We start from the raw sequence: 12,517 nt of genomic DNA on the forward strand, positions 1-12,517 counted from the left end.
CCCCCTTTTGCCCTCAGAACAGCCTGAATTCGTGAAATTAATCATGACATATCGGATGCATATTCTTCTGATTTTGAGCCTCAGCCTGAGTCTACAACTCCGAGGCATAAGCACAAAAAAAGCCAGAACGGTGCGCACTGAGCCACCAAATGAAACGGTGAGACAGGAGGGAGAAAGGGACAGCTTGGACAAAACAAGCCAGTGACTATGCTACATGACGATTATCAGAATAAAACGTCTTCATTGAGGGAGCAAGCCCTACATCTCAAGCAAAAGACAACATCAGAAACGTAACTCACAAGCTTTTGTTGTTGATGTGACATGGACATGCTCCAACTGATGCCATTGAAAAGGCACACCATGTAAGGCATGAAAAGGCACACCATGTAAGGACGAGCTGACAATAATTTACTATTTTTGACTGCTGTCATATCGACACTTATGTTCATTATAATTACATTATTGCTTTTGTGCAGATTGTCACTATTTATCAAGCACACTTGGCACATATAATGATGTTTAGGCTACTGATGTTTTCATCATTTGACCGCGCGTCTTGCTGACCGTGAGTCTTGGTGGTTGGGGTATTGTTTTTTTTGCCGATATAAAAATGTGCTGTTCCCACGTTCCAACACATGCTTTCATAGATGTAACAAAGACACTTGAAACCCTTGAATTTGTGTTTTTACATATAGCCTAGAGTAACATAAACTAATGACAATACTATTATGTTATTTGAAATAGTTTTGTATCGTATTCTAATGTCACCTAAGACCTTCATAAACACAACCAAATGATAATTTTTGTGATAGCATATACAGTGCCTTGCAAAAGTATTCACCCCCCCTTGGCAGTTTTTCTGTTTTGTTGCATTATAACCTGCATTATAACCTGTAATTTAAATAGATTTCTATTTGGATTTCATGTAATGGACATACACAAAATAGTCCAAATTGGTGAAGTGAAATGAAAAAAATAACCTGTTTCAAAAAATAAAAAATAAAAAACAAATGGAAAAGTGGTGCGTGCATATGTATTCACCCACTTAAGCCCCTAAATAAGATCTGGTACAACCAATTACCTTCAGAAGTCACATAATTAATTAAATAAAGTCCACCTGTGTGCAATCTAAGTGTCACATGATCTGTCACATGATCTCAGTATATATACACCTGTTCTGAAAGGCGCCAGAGTCTGCAACACCACTAAGCAAKGAGCACCACCAAGCGGCACCATGAAGACCAAGGAGCTCTCCAAACAAGTCAGCGACAAAGTTGTGGAGAAGTACAGATGAGGGTTGGGTTATAAAAAAATATCTGAAACTTTGAACATCCCACGGAGCATCATTAAATCCATTATAAMAWWWTTTGAAAGAATATGGCACCACAACAAACCTGCCAAGAGAGGGCCGCCGACAAAAACTCACGGACCAGTCAAGAAGGACATTAATYAGAGAAGCAAGAAAGAGACCAAAGATAACCCTGAAGGAGCTGCAAAGCTCCACAGCGGAGATTGGAGGATCTGTCCACGTAACCACTTTAAGCCGTACACTCCACAGAGCTGGGCTTTACGGAAGAGTGGAATAAAGCCATTGCTTAAAAAAAAAAAAACAAGCAAACTCGTTTGGTGTTCGTCAAAAGGCATGTGGGAGACTCCCCAAACATATGGAAGAAGGTACTCTGGTCAGATGAGACTAAAATTGAGCTTTTAGGCCATCAAGGAAAACACTATGTCTGGCACAAACCCAACACCTCTCATCACCCCGAGAACACCACCCCCACAGTGAAGCATGGTGGTGGCAGCATCATGCTGTGGGGATGTTTTTCATCGGCAGGGACTGGGAAACTGGTCAGAATTGAAGGAATGATGGATGGAGCTAAATACAGGGAAGGTCTTGAGGGAAACCTGTTTCAGTCTTCCAGAGATTTGAGACTGGGACGGAGGTTCACCTTCCAGCAGGAAAATTACCCTAATCATAATGCTAAAGCAGCACTCGAGTGTTTAAGTGGAAACATTCAAATGGCTTGGAATGGCCTAGCCAAAGCCCAGACCTCAATCCAATTGAGAATCTGTGGTATGACATGAAGATTGCTGTTCACCAGCAGAACCCATCCAAATTGCAGTTGCTGGAGCAGTTTTGCCTTGAATAATGGGCAAAAATCCCAGTGGCTAGATGTGCCAAGCTTATAGAGACATACCCCAAGAGACTTGCAGCTGTAATTGCTGCAAAAGGTGGCTCTACAAAGTATTGACTTTGGGGGATGAATAGTTATGCACGCTCAAGTTTTCAGTTTTTTTGTCTTATTTCTTGTTTGTTTCACAAGAAAACATATGTTTCATCTTTAAGGTGGTAGGCATGTTGTGTAAATCAAATAATACAAAACAAATCTATTTTAATTCCAGGTTGTAAGGCAACAAAATAGGAAAAATGCCAAGGCGGGGTGAATACTTTTGCAAGGCACTGTATGCAAGTATTAATTACACTGTTAGAATTTTTCAGTCAGAATGACTGCCATTAGCTTGAAGGGGCCTAGAGGCCCAGCAGTCCTAGTTTTTTATTTTTATATATATATATTTGTTTCGATGAAAAATGCATACCGGTATGCAAAACCTGTGAGATTTCTCAAACTTGACTTCTTACCTGTCGTGAACCGTGTGTAAGGCTCCAGGTTTAAACTGCTACACATGGTCTGCCTTTCATAGTAACTCAAATAGGCTACATATCCCAAATTATAGCCCACCTTGTAATACTTTAGCCTAATATGACCCACTATTGCTAGCGATCCTTAGGATCCACCACACAAACGTGACAGAGGGAAAAAAAGGTAAACTAACGTTGTAATTGAATGATGCAATTTTTTTTAAAGGAAACTAACACTAAAGTGACAGTCCTGAATGTATGGTGTATAAGCGACGGTGGCTACCGTGATATGCTGATATGCCTCAATTTGCTGCCTTATGACTGGTTTCACATTTGTCTCCAGTGACCATAAGGTAAAATACATATATAAACCAATTGTCATTTATATTTACAATCCCCTTATCCAAACGACTTACTAATTTACCTAGCTGTTATCAATAGCTCTTATCAGTTAGTAAATTACAGTACAGTGCATGGAGAATGGTGTTATTTATATAGGGAAAAAATACACTAGATTTTGTTCCACTTGGAACTATATTCATTGTTTCCTTGTGCGTAAAAGTGGTGAAATGATGAGGTAATTAAGTCAAGGTCAGAATTCGGCTCATCTGAAGACACACCGCCACAATTTTATTTCTTTGATCTCCACCCCAAACTAATAGTGGGTGAGTAGCATGCTGTTCTCATGCTTAAGTTCAAAGTCAGAATACGCATTTAGAGAAAAGTGCATAAAAAGGGAATTACATTCCATTTACGCAAGCTTAACTCGGGTCGGAATTCCCCCCTTATTGAATAAAATACACACACATTCTTGCTGATACTCGTGATGTTTGAGGCCCTGTGTATTCTGTCTGTAAGTTGCTTGTTTGTTTGTTGTTTTGCTTGTTTGTTTGTTGTTTTGTTTGTTTGTGTCAGGGCTCACCTTAACTGCTACTTGCAGGGGACTGGACTCTCCAGGTATCCCCACTGCCATCCCTTCATACACCTCACCGAAGGCACCATGTTCCCAGACCCCTCACACACACACAAACACACCACACACACACACACACACACACACACACACACACACACACACACACACACACACACACACACACACAACACACACACACACACACACCACACACACACACACACACACACACACACAACACACACACATACACACAGCACTTAGTAATCTTTCTACAGTTGAGGTCATTGATTACTGAGTGGAAGGAAAGTGGGCCTATGGACAGTATGTGCAGCAGGTGGCTAGCTTAGCTTTTTACCGTGATGTACTGTAACCTTCTCTGACATCTGAAGTACTGACGCCTCCGAACAATAAATGCCATGGCTTTCAGGGGTCACTGGGTCAGCTGTAATGTTGGTGCTTTGTGAGAACATTGCAGTGGGTCGGTATAGGCAACTACCGTATGAAACTACCGTCCATATAATATTTAAATAAGGTTGATCAGTTTTCAGATATTTGGAGGACAATTCCGATTTTAGCATGGAAGTCCATTTTACTGAATTACTTTACTTTGCAAAGCAGAAGGAACAAGTGACATTCCACTCAATGGCAGCAGAAGATATGCTTTCTGGTCCTGTGTGGCTCAGTCGTAAGAGCATGGTGTTAGCAAATCAAAGGTCTTAGGTTCAATTCCTGCAGGGCTCACAAGCTAAACATGTATGCACTCACTGTACTATGAGTTGTATAAATGTGTCTGCTAACCCTGCTGAAAAAAACAACATAGACCAGCCTTCATAGTGTTTTTGTTGGTGACTAGCCTTCGCTGTGTTTGGGACATTGGTGACCAGCGTACCAGCATCAAGTCACATTATGCTGGCCTGTAAAGTGATCTCTAATTCCTTTTGGATTTCAGCCTGAGTGTAGATATCCAACAATTGGAACTTTTATTCACCCACAATCTGCATTCATAATGACTGCCAGGGTTAGAAAGATGAATACATTTCAGTAATGGGTGAAGTAAGTCCAACTAGCAGATTTGGATTCGTTTAAAACAGGGATGGGCAACTTTGATGGGGGTGGGGGCAACAAAAATACAGAACCCATCATGAGGTGACACAGTGGCTCTTGGTCTACGCACCCACATCCATACAAATTGGCCGCCAGCTGCCCATCCCAGGTTTAGAAAAATGTATGTTATATCTTTGTGGAGCATAAGAGAAATTCATTGGTTTATTCATCAAWCAATGTACATGCAAAAACACAGACATTGAAACAAACAATTCTAAAAATCAGCAATAGTGCATGCTGAGAAATATGATGGAGAATGTGAGAATCTACTCTGACTGGATTCTAATAGGAATGAAATATCACTTTGCAAGCCATAATATGTGACTTGATGCTGATTTTGCTTATGCTGGTCACAAGTGCCCAAAACACAGCAAAGGCTTGTCACCAGCAAAAAAACACAACTAAGGCTGGTCACCAGCAAAAGCACAACGAAGGCTAGTCACCAGCAAAACTCAACTAAGGCTGGTCACCAGCAAAAACACAACGAAGGCTAGTCACCAGCAAAAACACAACTAAGGCTGGTCACCAGCAAAAACACAACGAAGGCTAGTCACTAGCGAAAACACAACGAAGGCTAGTCACCAGCGAAAACACAACGAAGGCTAGTCACCAGCGAAAACACAACGAAGGCTGGTCATCAGCAAAAACACAATGAAAGCTGGTCACCAGCGAAATTTGAACAAAGTTAGGGCTGCCAGCATAACAGCTAGATCATGCTGATCAGGCCAGATTGACCAGCATCCGACCAGCACCAACCAGCATAGACCAGCATGGACAAGCATAGACCAGCATTGACCAGCTGGAAATGTATGGTGGTCTATGCTGTTTTTTTCAGCAGGGAAGTGGCATATGTTATGCCTCCCATCCCCATTTCTATTCCCAAGTACTTTGTAAAGTATTTCAAATAGTTTTGCTTGTGCAGTTTGAGAAGCAAATACCAACTGTGTTTCGCCCCAGGCGGAAATTTATGCCAAACAATAGTGATGTTACTTTTGATACCAAAGCACAGAGACATGCGTCGAAATCGCTAAGCAGTGTACTTCAAAACAGTGTGCCGATTCCTGTATAATTTTATCAGAAGTACATGATCAATGATGTCCAAATCTTAATTTAGTCGAACAACCAGTAGAAGACAAAAAGGCTATACTGTGCATGCGCTACGGCGCGTGGGACGTCATCTACAATAATTTAGCTGCTCTAAATTCTTTTGACCAACAGGCGTCACTAGTGTACACTTTGTTGATAAAAGCTTTGAGTAATTAACCTATTTTCAACAGAATTGGCTGGAAAGCCTCAATGCTTCAGGAAGCTTTGTTTCCCCTTCACTACTTCACGAAAACATTGTTGATTCCATTTGAACTCATCTCAGATTTTTTGTTATAGCCAATTAGTGATACTGAACATGAAATGTCCATGCTTTCAAAAGTCTGAGTTGCAAATTTACACTGCAAATTTGTGATAATAATTTTAACACCCACAGTGTTAAAATAAACCATTTCTTAGTGTGTATACAGTACGTGACCCACCGAAATAGTGTTAAGATAATACTTTTCAAAGTGTTAATACCCTAACTCCATGGGTGTGGGAAATTCTGACTTAAATTCTGACTTTATTAGAGCTGATGCTGTTACACTTTGTCAGTGTTAGGGAAGTAACACAGAAACTCATTGTTGGGTGTAGTTTAAAACAACAACGTATTCTAGTTATTTTTGTTGTGGTCCTCTGTCGCTCAGTTGGTAGATCATGGCACTTTCAATGTCAGGATAGAGGGTTCAATTCTCGGGACCAGCCATACGCAATACATTTATCCACGCTTGACTGTAAGCTGCTTTGGATAAAAGCATCTGCCRAATGGAATATATTACATTGAAGTTGTTCTGCTCTGGCACCCCAATGGTGGAACAAACTCCCTCACGACGCCAGGTCAGCGGAGTCAATCACCACCTTCCGGAGACACCTGAAACCCCACCTCTTTAAGGAATACCTAGGATAGGATAAAGTAATCCCTCTAACCCCCCCCCCCCCTTAAAAGAGTTAGATGCACTATTGTAAAGTGGTTGTTCCACTGGATATCATAAGGTGAATGCACCAATTTGTAAGTCGCTCTGGATAAGAGCGTCTGCTAAATGACTTAAATGTAAATGTAAATGTTTATGACAATTTTTACAGGCTAGTTTACCTGGTGAGGGAGATGTTGCGTCGGGGCACCTCCTTCAGGTCGTTGACAGAGGCGGTCTTCCCAGCGAAGCAGTAGTTGGGGTTGTAGTCGGTCATGATGGTGGAGGCCCTCAGCTTGCTCAGTTTACAGTCTGGGCTCTGGAGCTCCAGCTGAATGGACTGCAGCTCTATGTGCTTCCGTCTGTACACTGCATAGACAAGAATATTAATATATTATGAGGAAACATGGACAGATATGTGAAGGGATGTAAAATATGAGGAATGTCGGCGTCCTGGATTATTTTTCACATAAATTGAAAGCAGTCATTCCCCTCCATGTGCAGTGCCCTTGTATGTTGTATTATAGTGTATTGATTTTGTGTATTCTGTATGGTAGTGGTTCTCAACCAGGGGTACTAGGACCACTGGGGGTACTTGGCCTATCCACAGGGGATGCTTGGGAAGACTTATGATACCATAAGCCTACAGGTAAAATGCACACGATGGGGTACTTCAGGGGTACTACGGGCAGAGCTAAATTCAGTTGGTGCTACAGTAACTGAAAAAGGATAGGAACAACTGCTGTATGGTGACCTAAAAAAAAATATTTCCATGCCAATGGAAAATCCAGTTATTGTATCGTGAAAGTTTCATGTCTCTAGGATCAACTGAAGTCATTCAAAACCACTTGTGCATTTCACTTAATATGTAGTGATACTGTAGATACTGTATGACAAAGTGAGCAGGAAGACATACTTATTTGCCCACTCTTTAAATGGAGTATATTTTATTAAGGCTTCATAAATAATAAAGCCTCCATAAGACATTAAGAAGGCTTGTTTTTTCCTTTCTTCAAACTACACACAATACCCCATAATGACAGGTTTTTAGAAAGTTTATTACAAATACAAAACTAAAGTATGATATTTGCATAAGTATTCAGACCCTTTACTAAGTACTTTGTTGAAGCATCTTTGGCAGCGATTACAGCCTTGAGTCTTCTTGGGTATGACGCTACAAGCTTGGCACACCTGTATTTGGGGAGTTTCTCCCATTCTTCTCTGCTGATCCTCTCAAGCTCTTTCAGGTTGGATGGGGAACGTCGCTGCACAGCTATTTTCAAGTCTCTCCAGAGATGTTTGATCGAGTCCAAGTCCGGGCTCTGGCTGGGCCACTCAAGGACATTCAGAGACTTTTTACAAAGCTACTCCTGCGTTGTCTTGGCTGTGTGCTTAGGGTCGTTGTCCTGTTGCAAGGTGAACATTAGCCTCAGTCTGAGGTCCTGAGCGCTCTGGAGCAGGTTTTCATCAAGGTTCTCTCTGTACTTTGCTCTGTTCATCTTTCCATCGATCCTAACTAGTCTCCCAGTCCCTGCCGCTGAAGTACATCCCCACAGCATGATGTTGCCACCACCATGCTTCACCGTAGGAATGGTGCCAGGTTTCCTCCAGACATGACGCTTGGCATTCAGGCCAAAGAGTTCAATTTTGGTTTCATCAGACCAGAGAATCTTGTTTCTCATGGTCTGAGAGTCCTTTAGGTGCTGTTTGGCAAACTCCAAGCGGGCTGTCATGCGCCTTTTACAGAGGAGGAGCTTCCGTCTAGCCACTCTACCACAAAGGCCTGATTGGTGGAGTGCTGCAGAGATGGTTGTCCTTCTGGAAGGTTCTCCCATCTCCACAGAGGAACCCTGGAGGTCTGTCAGAGTGACCATCAGGTTCTTGGTCACCTCCCTGACCAAGGCCCTTCATCCCTGATTGCTCAGTTTGGCCGGGCAGCCAGCTCTAGGAAGAGTCTTATTGGTTCCAAACTTCTTCCATATAAGAATGATGGAGGCCACTGTGGTCTTGGGGACCTTCAATGCTGCAGAAATGTTTTGGTACCCTTCCCCAGATCTGTGCCTTGACAAGACGGGGACTTCAAAATAGCACGTCAAGGAAACTGTAGGCTGCTGTTCAGATGGGTACTTGAGGAAATTGCTGAGGCGAGGACGGCTCATAATAATGTCTGTAATAGATTCAATGGAATGGTATCAACCACATGGAAACCATGTGCTTGATGCCATTCCATTGACTCTGTTCCAGCCATTATTATCAGCCATCCTAAAGCCTAACAAATAGATGATTTTCGAGTTGCGACTCAGTGAAAAGTAGAGCGGCCCAGCCAGGCATATTTAGTTCAGTTCTTTCTGTTTGTACTGTTGTGAGGTATTGATTGAGTTTGACTGCCTACCTTTGTTTGACCATTGCCCGTGACCACGATTCCTGCCTTCTGTGAAGGCTTAATAAACATCTGCTGCTCTCTGAGCGTGAATCTACACTTTTTTCTCCATGAGTGTTCATTACAGTAGGCTATCCTGTAATTTTAGTCGTATTTAAAAAGATTCTGCTAATGTCTCCAGTCATAAAAAATGTAGTGGAATTGCAGTCACATTAAGTGTAGTCGAAACGTATCTTGCCTATAGCCTAGGCCTATTCTTCCCCACTACATGCTCAGTCATGCATTGAAGTATTTCATTGCAAACAGTGATTAAGTTATATAATTAGCCTAAATTATGACTAATCGCATCTACTGAACACATTAGTTTATCTTACATAAGTCTTCAAATTCAATGATGCATGGAATGCTTTATTATAAAGTTGCATTTTTATGCTGAAAATTAGCTTCCCCAAACTTGAAACTCACGCGTCGCCTACGGCAACAAGTAATGACAGAAGAATAGCTGCATTTATCTAATTATAGACAAATAGACTTCTGCTTAATAATTTCTGACATTTTGGCAGGCTATTTGTTAGTCAACTTGTCTATGATTAGATCAATTCAGATTCTCTTCTGTCATTAAAAATCGGTCTGCCATCACTGACTGTACAGCGCAGTTTCTATATTTGCAGGTTGAGTGTGGGCACCCGATTTTCACTTATTCACATATACATTTACACATATAGTCGGGCAGTTGCGGACGGGCTACCTGCAGCTTGACTAACACACACACAAAGACACACACACCCTACTCCTATAAATAAGGGTATGGAATTGTTCCCTGACGTACAAAAATTTAAAAATACACATAATGTACTTCATGATCTCATGGTACTGTTCAGTACTTTTTAGTGTACATGTACGGATAAAGAGTAGAATGGTACATTTTTGTATCCAACATTTTTTTGATTAATTATCACACTCTCAACATACAGTGAAGGAACATTTCTGTTTCCTAGGGTACACACATATTTTGTGTACCCTCAACTCTTGATGGTACTAACCAGAAAAGCAATATATTGAAGAAAGTTATAAAAAGGTACAGAAAAGCCTGTTTTGCTTTGTCATTAGGGGGTATTGTGTGAAGATTGATGAGTTTTTATTTTTTATTTAATCAATTTGAGAATAAGGCTGTAACGTAACAAAATGTGGAAAAGGTTAAGGTCTGAATACTTTCTGAATGCACTGTATGTAAGAAAGGTACTATCTGAGGTGTGAACTGGGTTACAATTATATATCTGTAACTTAAGGTACAAGGGACATACCTTACTGGTAGGCAATTTGCTTAGTCCCACGGTTTACCCAACTGTGGGACAGACTATGTTTGTTCCCACACTCGGGACTCTGACTCTTTAATGCTTACACAGACTTTTGGCCTCCCATCATAACCACCTCTCGCCGGCTTTGTATTCATGTTACCTGATGAAATTGCTGTATATGATTTTGTTGCCATATAATGCACATTCAAATGTCATAAATCAACATTGCAGAGCTCTCCCTGTCCTCTGGCGTGCCTTGATTGTACTACTGTTGATGATATCTGGAAATGTGCATGTACACCCTGGCCCATCTACTGTTGCTTGCCCCAATTCTGATTTGTGCTCTAATATCTGCTTCACTGATTTCTGCTCTCGTAAAAGCCGGGGTTTCCTGCACATTAACACTAGAAGCTTATTACCTAAAATGGATCAATTGAAAGTGTAGATTCACAGGTCCAATCCAGATGTGTTGGTCCTTACTAAGACATGGTTAAGAAAGAGTGTTTAGAATACTGAAGTTAACCTTCAACGAGTCTCCATGGTGATGGATGGATAAACTTTATATCAACGGGCAATTGTATCGGGACTCTGGAGTAACTCCCTGGCTATTTTAATTTAATGTTCAAATTTGAGTTTGTGTGTTGTCGTGTATCATGACAACTTCAACTATAACGAATACATGCTCTATTGATCTCCACTGTCACAACTCCTACCGAAGGTGGCTCCCCTTCCTGTTCGGGTGGCGCTCGGCGGTCRTCGTCACCGTCCTACTAGCTGCCACTGACTTTTTCCTCCCCCTCCTTTTTTGTTTATTGGTTACACCTGTTTTTAGTTAGGGTGATTAGTAGGGCTTTATTACCCAGCAGGCCCGCCTGTTGGGTGTGCGGGATTGTTTTGTGTACTGTTTGTACATGCGTGTATGTCACGGTTCGTGCTAGTTGTATTTTCGGAACTTTTTGTTCCCCTTGTATGTTGGGGCATTTGATTGGAGTGGCGTCGTGTTTCACCTTTGTGGTGATTAAAAGTTACGCTACTCTGAACTCTCTGTCTCCTGCGTCTGACTCTTTCCTCCACTACACCCCGGGCATTACATCCACTTGATAAGGAAAGGGCTGCATATAGCTCATGTTAATGTATGTAGCCTTCCTAACAAAATACATTAGGTTTTTATTAACTTGGTCAACATAAATAATTTTCATATTTTGGCTTTGACGGAAACGCATTTAGATGCATCTGTAAATGATGGGCAAATGAACATTCAACGATATAGTCTACTGAGAAGGGACAGGAATCATAGATATAGTCTACTGAGAAGGGACAGGAATCATAGATATAGTCTACTGAGAAGAGATAGGAATAGGAATGGTGGGGGTGGAGCACTGTACATTCAGAATCATATACCTTTAAGAGAAGGGATGACCTTAATGTATGTCAAGTAGAGGCACTATGGGCTCAGGTACATCTGCCTCACCAGGCACCCATATTGGTAGGATGTGTGTATAGACCTCCTAGCTCTAAGGTGTCCTATCTGGATGACTTATGTACTGGGTTTGACCAGGCCACAGATAGCAACAGAGATGTATTTATCTTGGGTGATTTTAATATAAATTGGAAGGATCACAATAATTCGAATAGAACAAAATTGATGAGATATGCCAAGAACTGTGGTTTGAAACAAATGGTTAATGATACTACTAGATCATCAATTAAGTTGGGTCATCGTTCAGACRCATGCATTGATCTGATTTTCTGTAATATACCATTGCAATGCTTAAAAGCCAGATCAATGCCAGTGGGCTGGACAGACCATAATATTGTGACCATAACCATGAACACCAAGGTTCCAAAGAAACCCCCTAGGATTGTGGTTAAGAGAAGACATTTAATCATGAGCTATTTCTAAATGAATTGGCTGCTATACCCTGGGAGCTGATTTATCTAGAGGATGATTTAAATCATGCTACAGAATGTTTTATTGATTTGCTCACTGAGGTAATGGACCATCATGCCCCTATAAGAAAGAGTACAGTTGGTGCTCGTCCATCTCCATGGATTGATGATGAACTGGGTGAGGCTTTTTCTCAAAGAAATATGGCAAAAGTCTTAGCAGCCAAGTCAAAATTAGAAATTGATGAACAGAATTATAGAACATTACGTAATTATGCAGTTAAATTGAAT

The 12,517-nt window shown here is 41.2% G+C and overlaps 1 protein-coding gene across 1 annotated transcript in view; it reads right to left on the reverse strand.

Annotated features, from left to right (window-relative positions):
- Nucleotides 1–12,517, reverse strand: part of LOC112068062 (ALK tyrosine kinase receptor-like) — an 81,662-nt gene that overhangs the window by 27,651 nt on the left and 41,494 nt on the right. Inside the window, 3 exon segments of the mRNA XM_070438008.1 lie at nt 3,564–3,644; nt 3,646–3,655; nt 6,844–7,030. Of these exon segments, the coding sequence (XP_070294109.1) occupies nt 3,564–3,644; nt 3,646–3,655; nt 6,844–7,030 (278 nt within the window).

The sequence above is a fragment of the Salvelinus sp. IW2-2015 genome, unplaced genomic scaffold (assembly GCF_002910315.2).
Source record: "Salvelinus sp. IW2-2015 unplaced genomic scaffold, ASM291031v2 Un_scaffold83, whole genome shotgun sequence".
NCBI lineage: Eukaryota > Metazoa > Chordata > Actinopteri > Salmoniformes > Salmonidae > Salvelinus > Salvelinus sp. IW2-2015.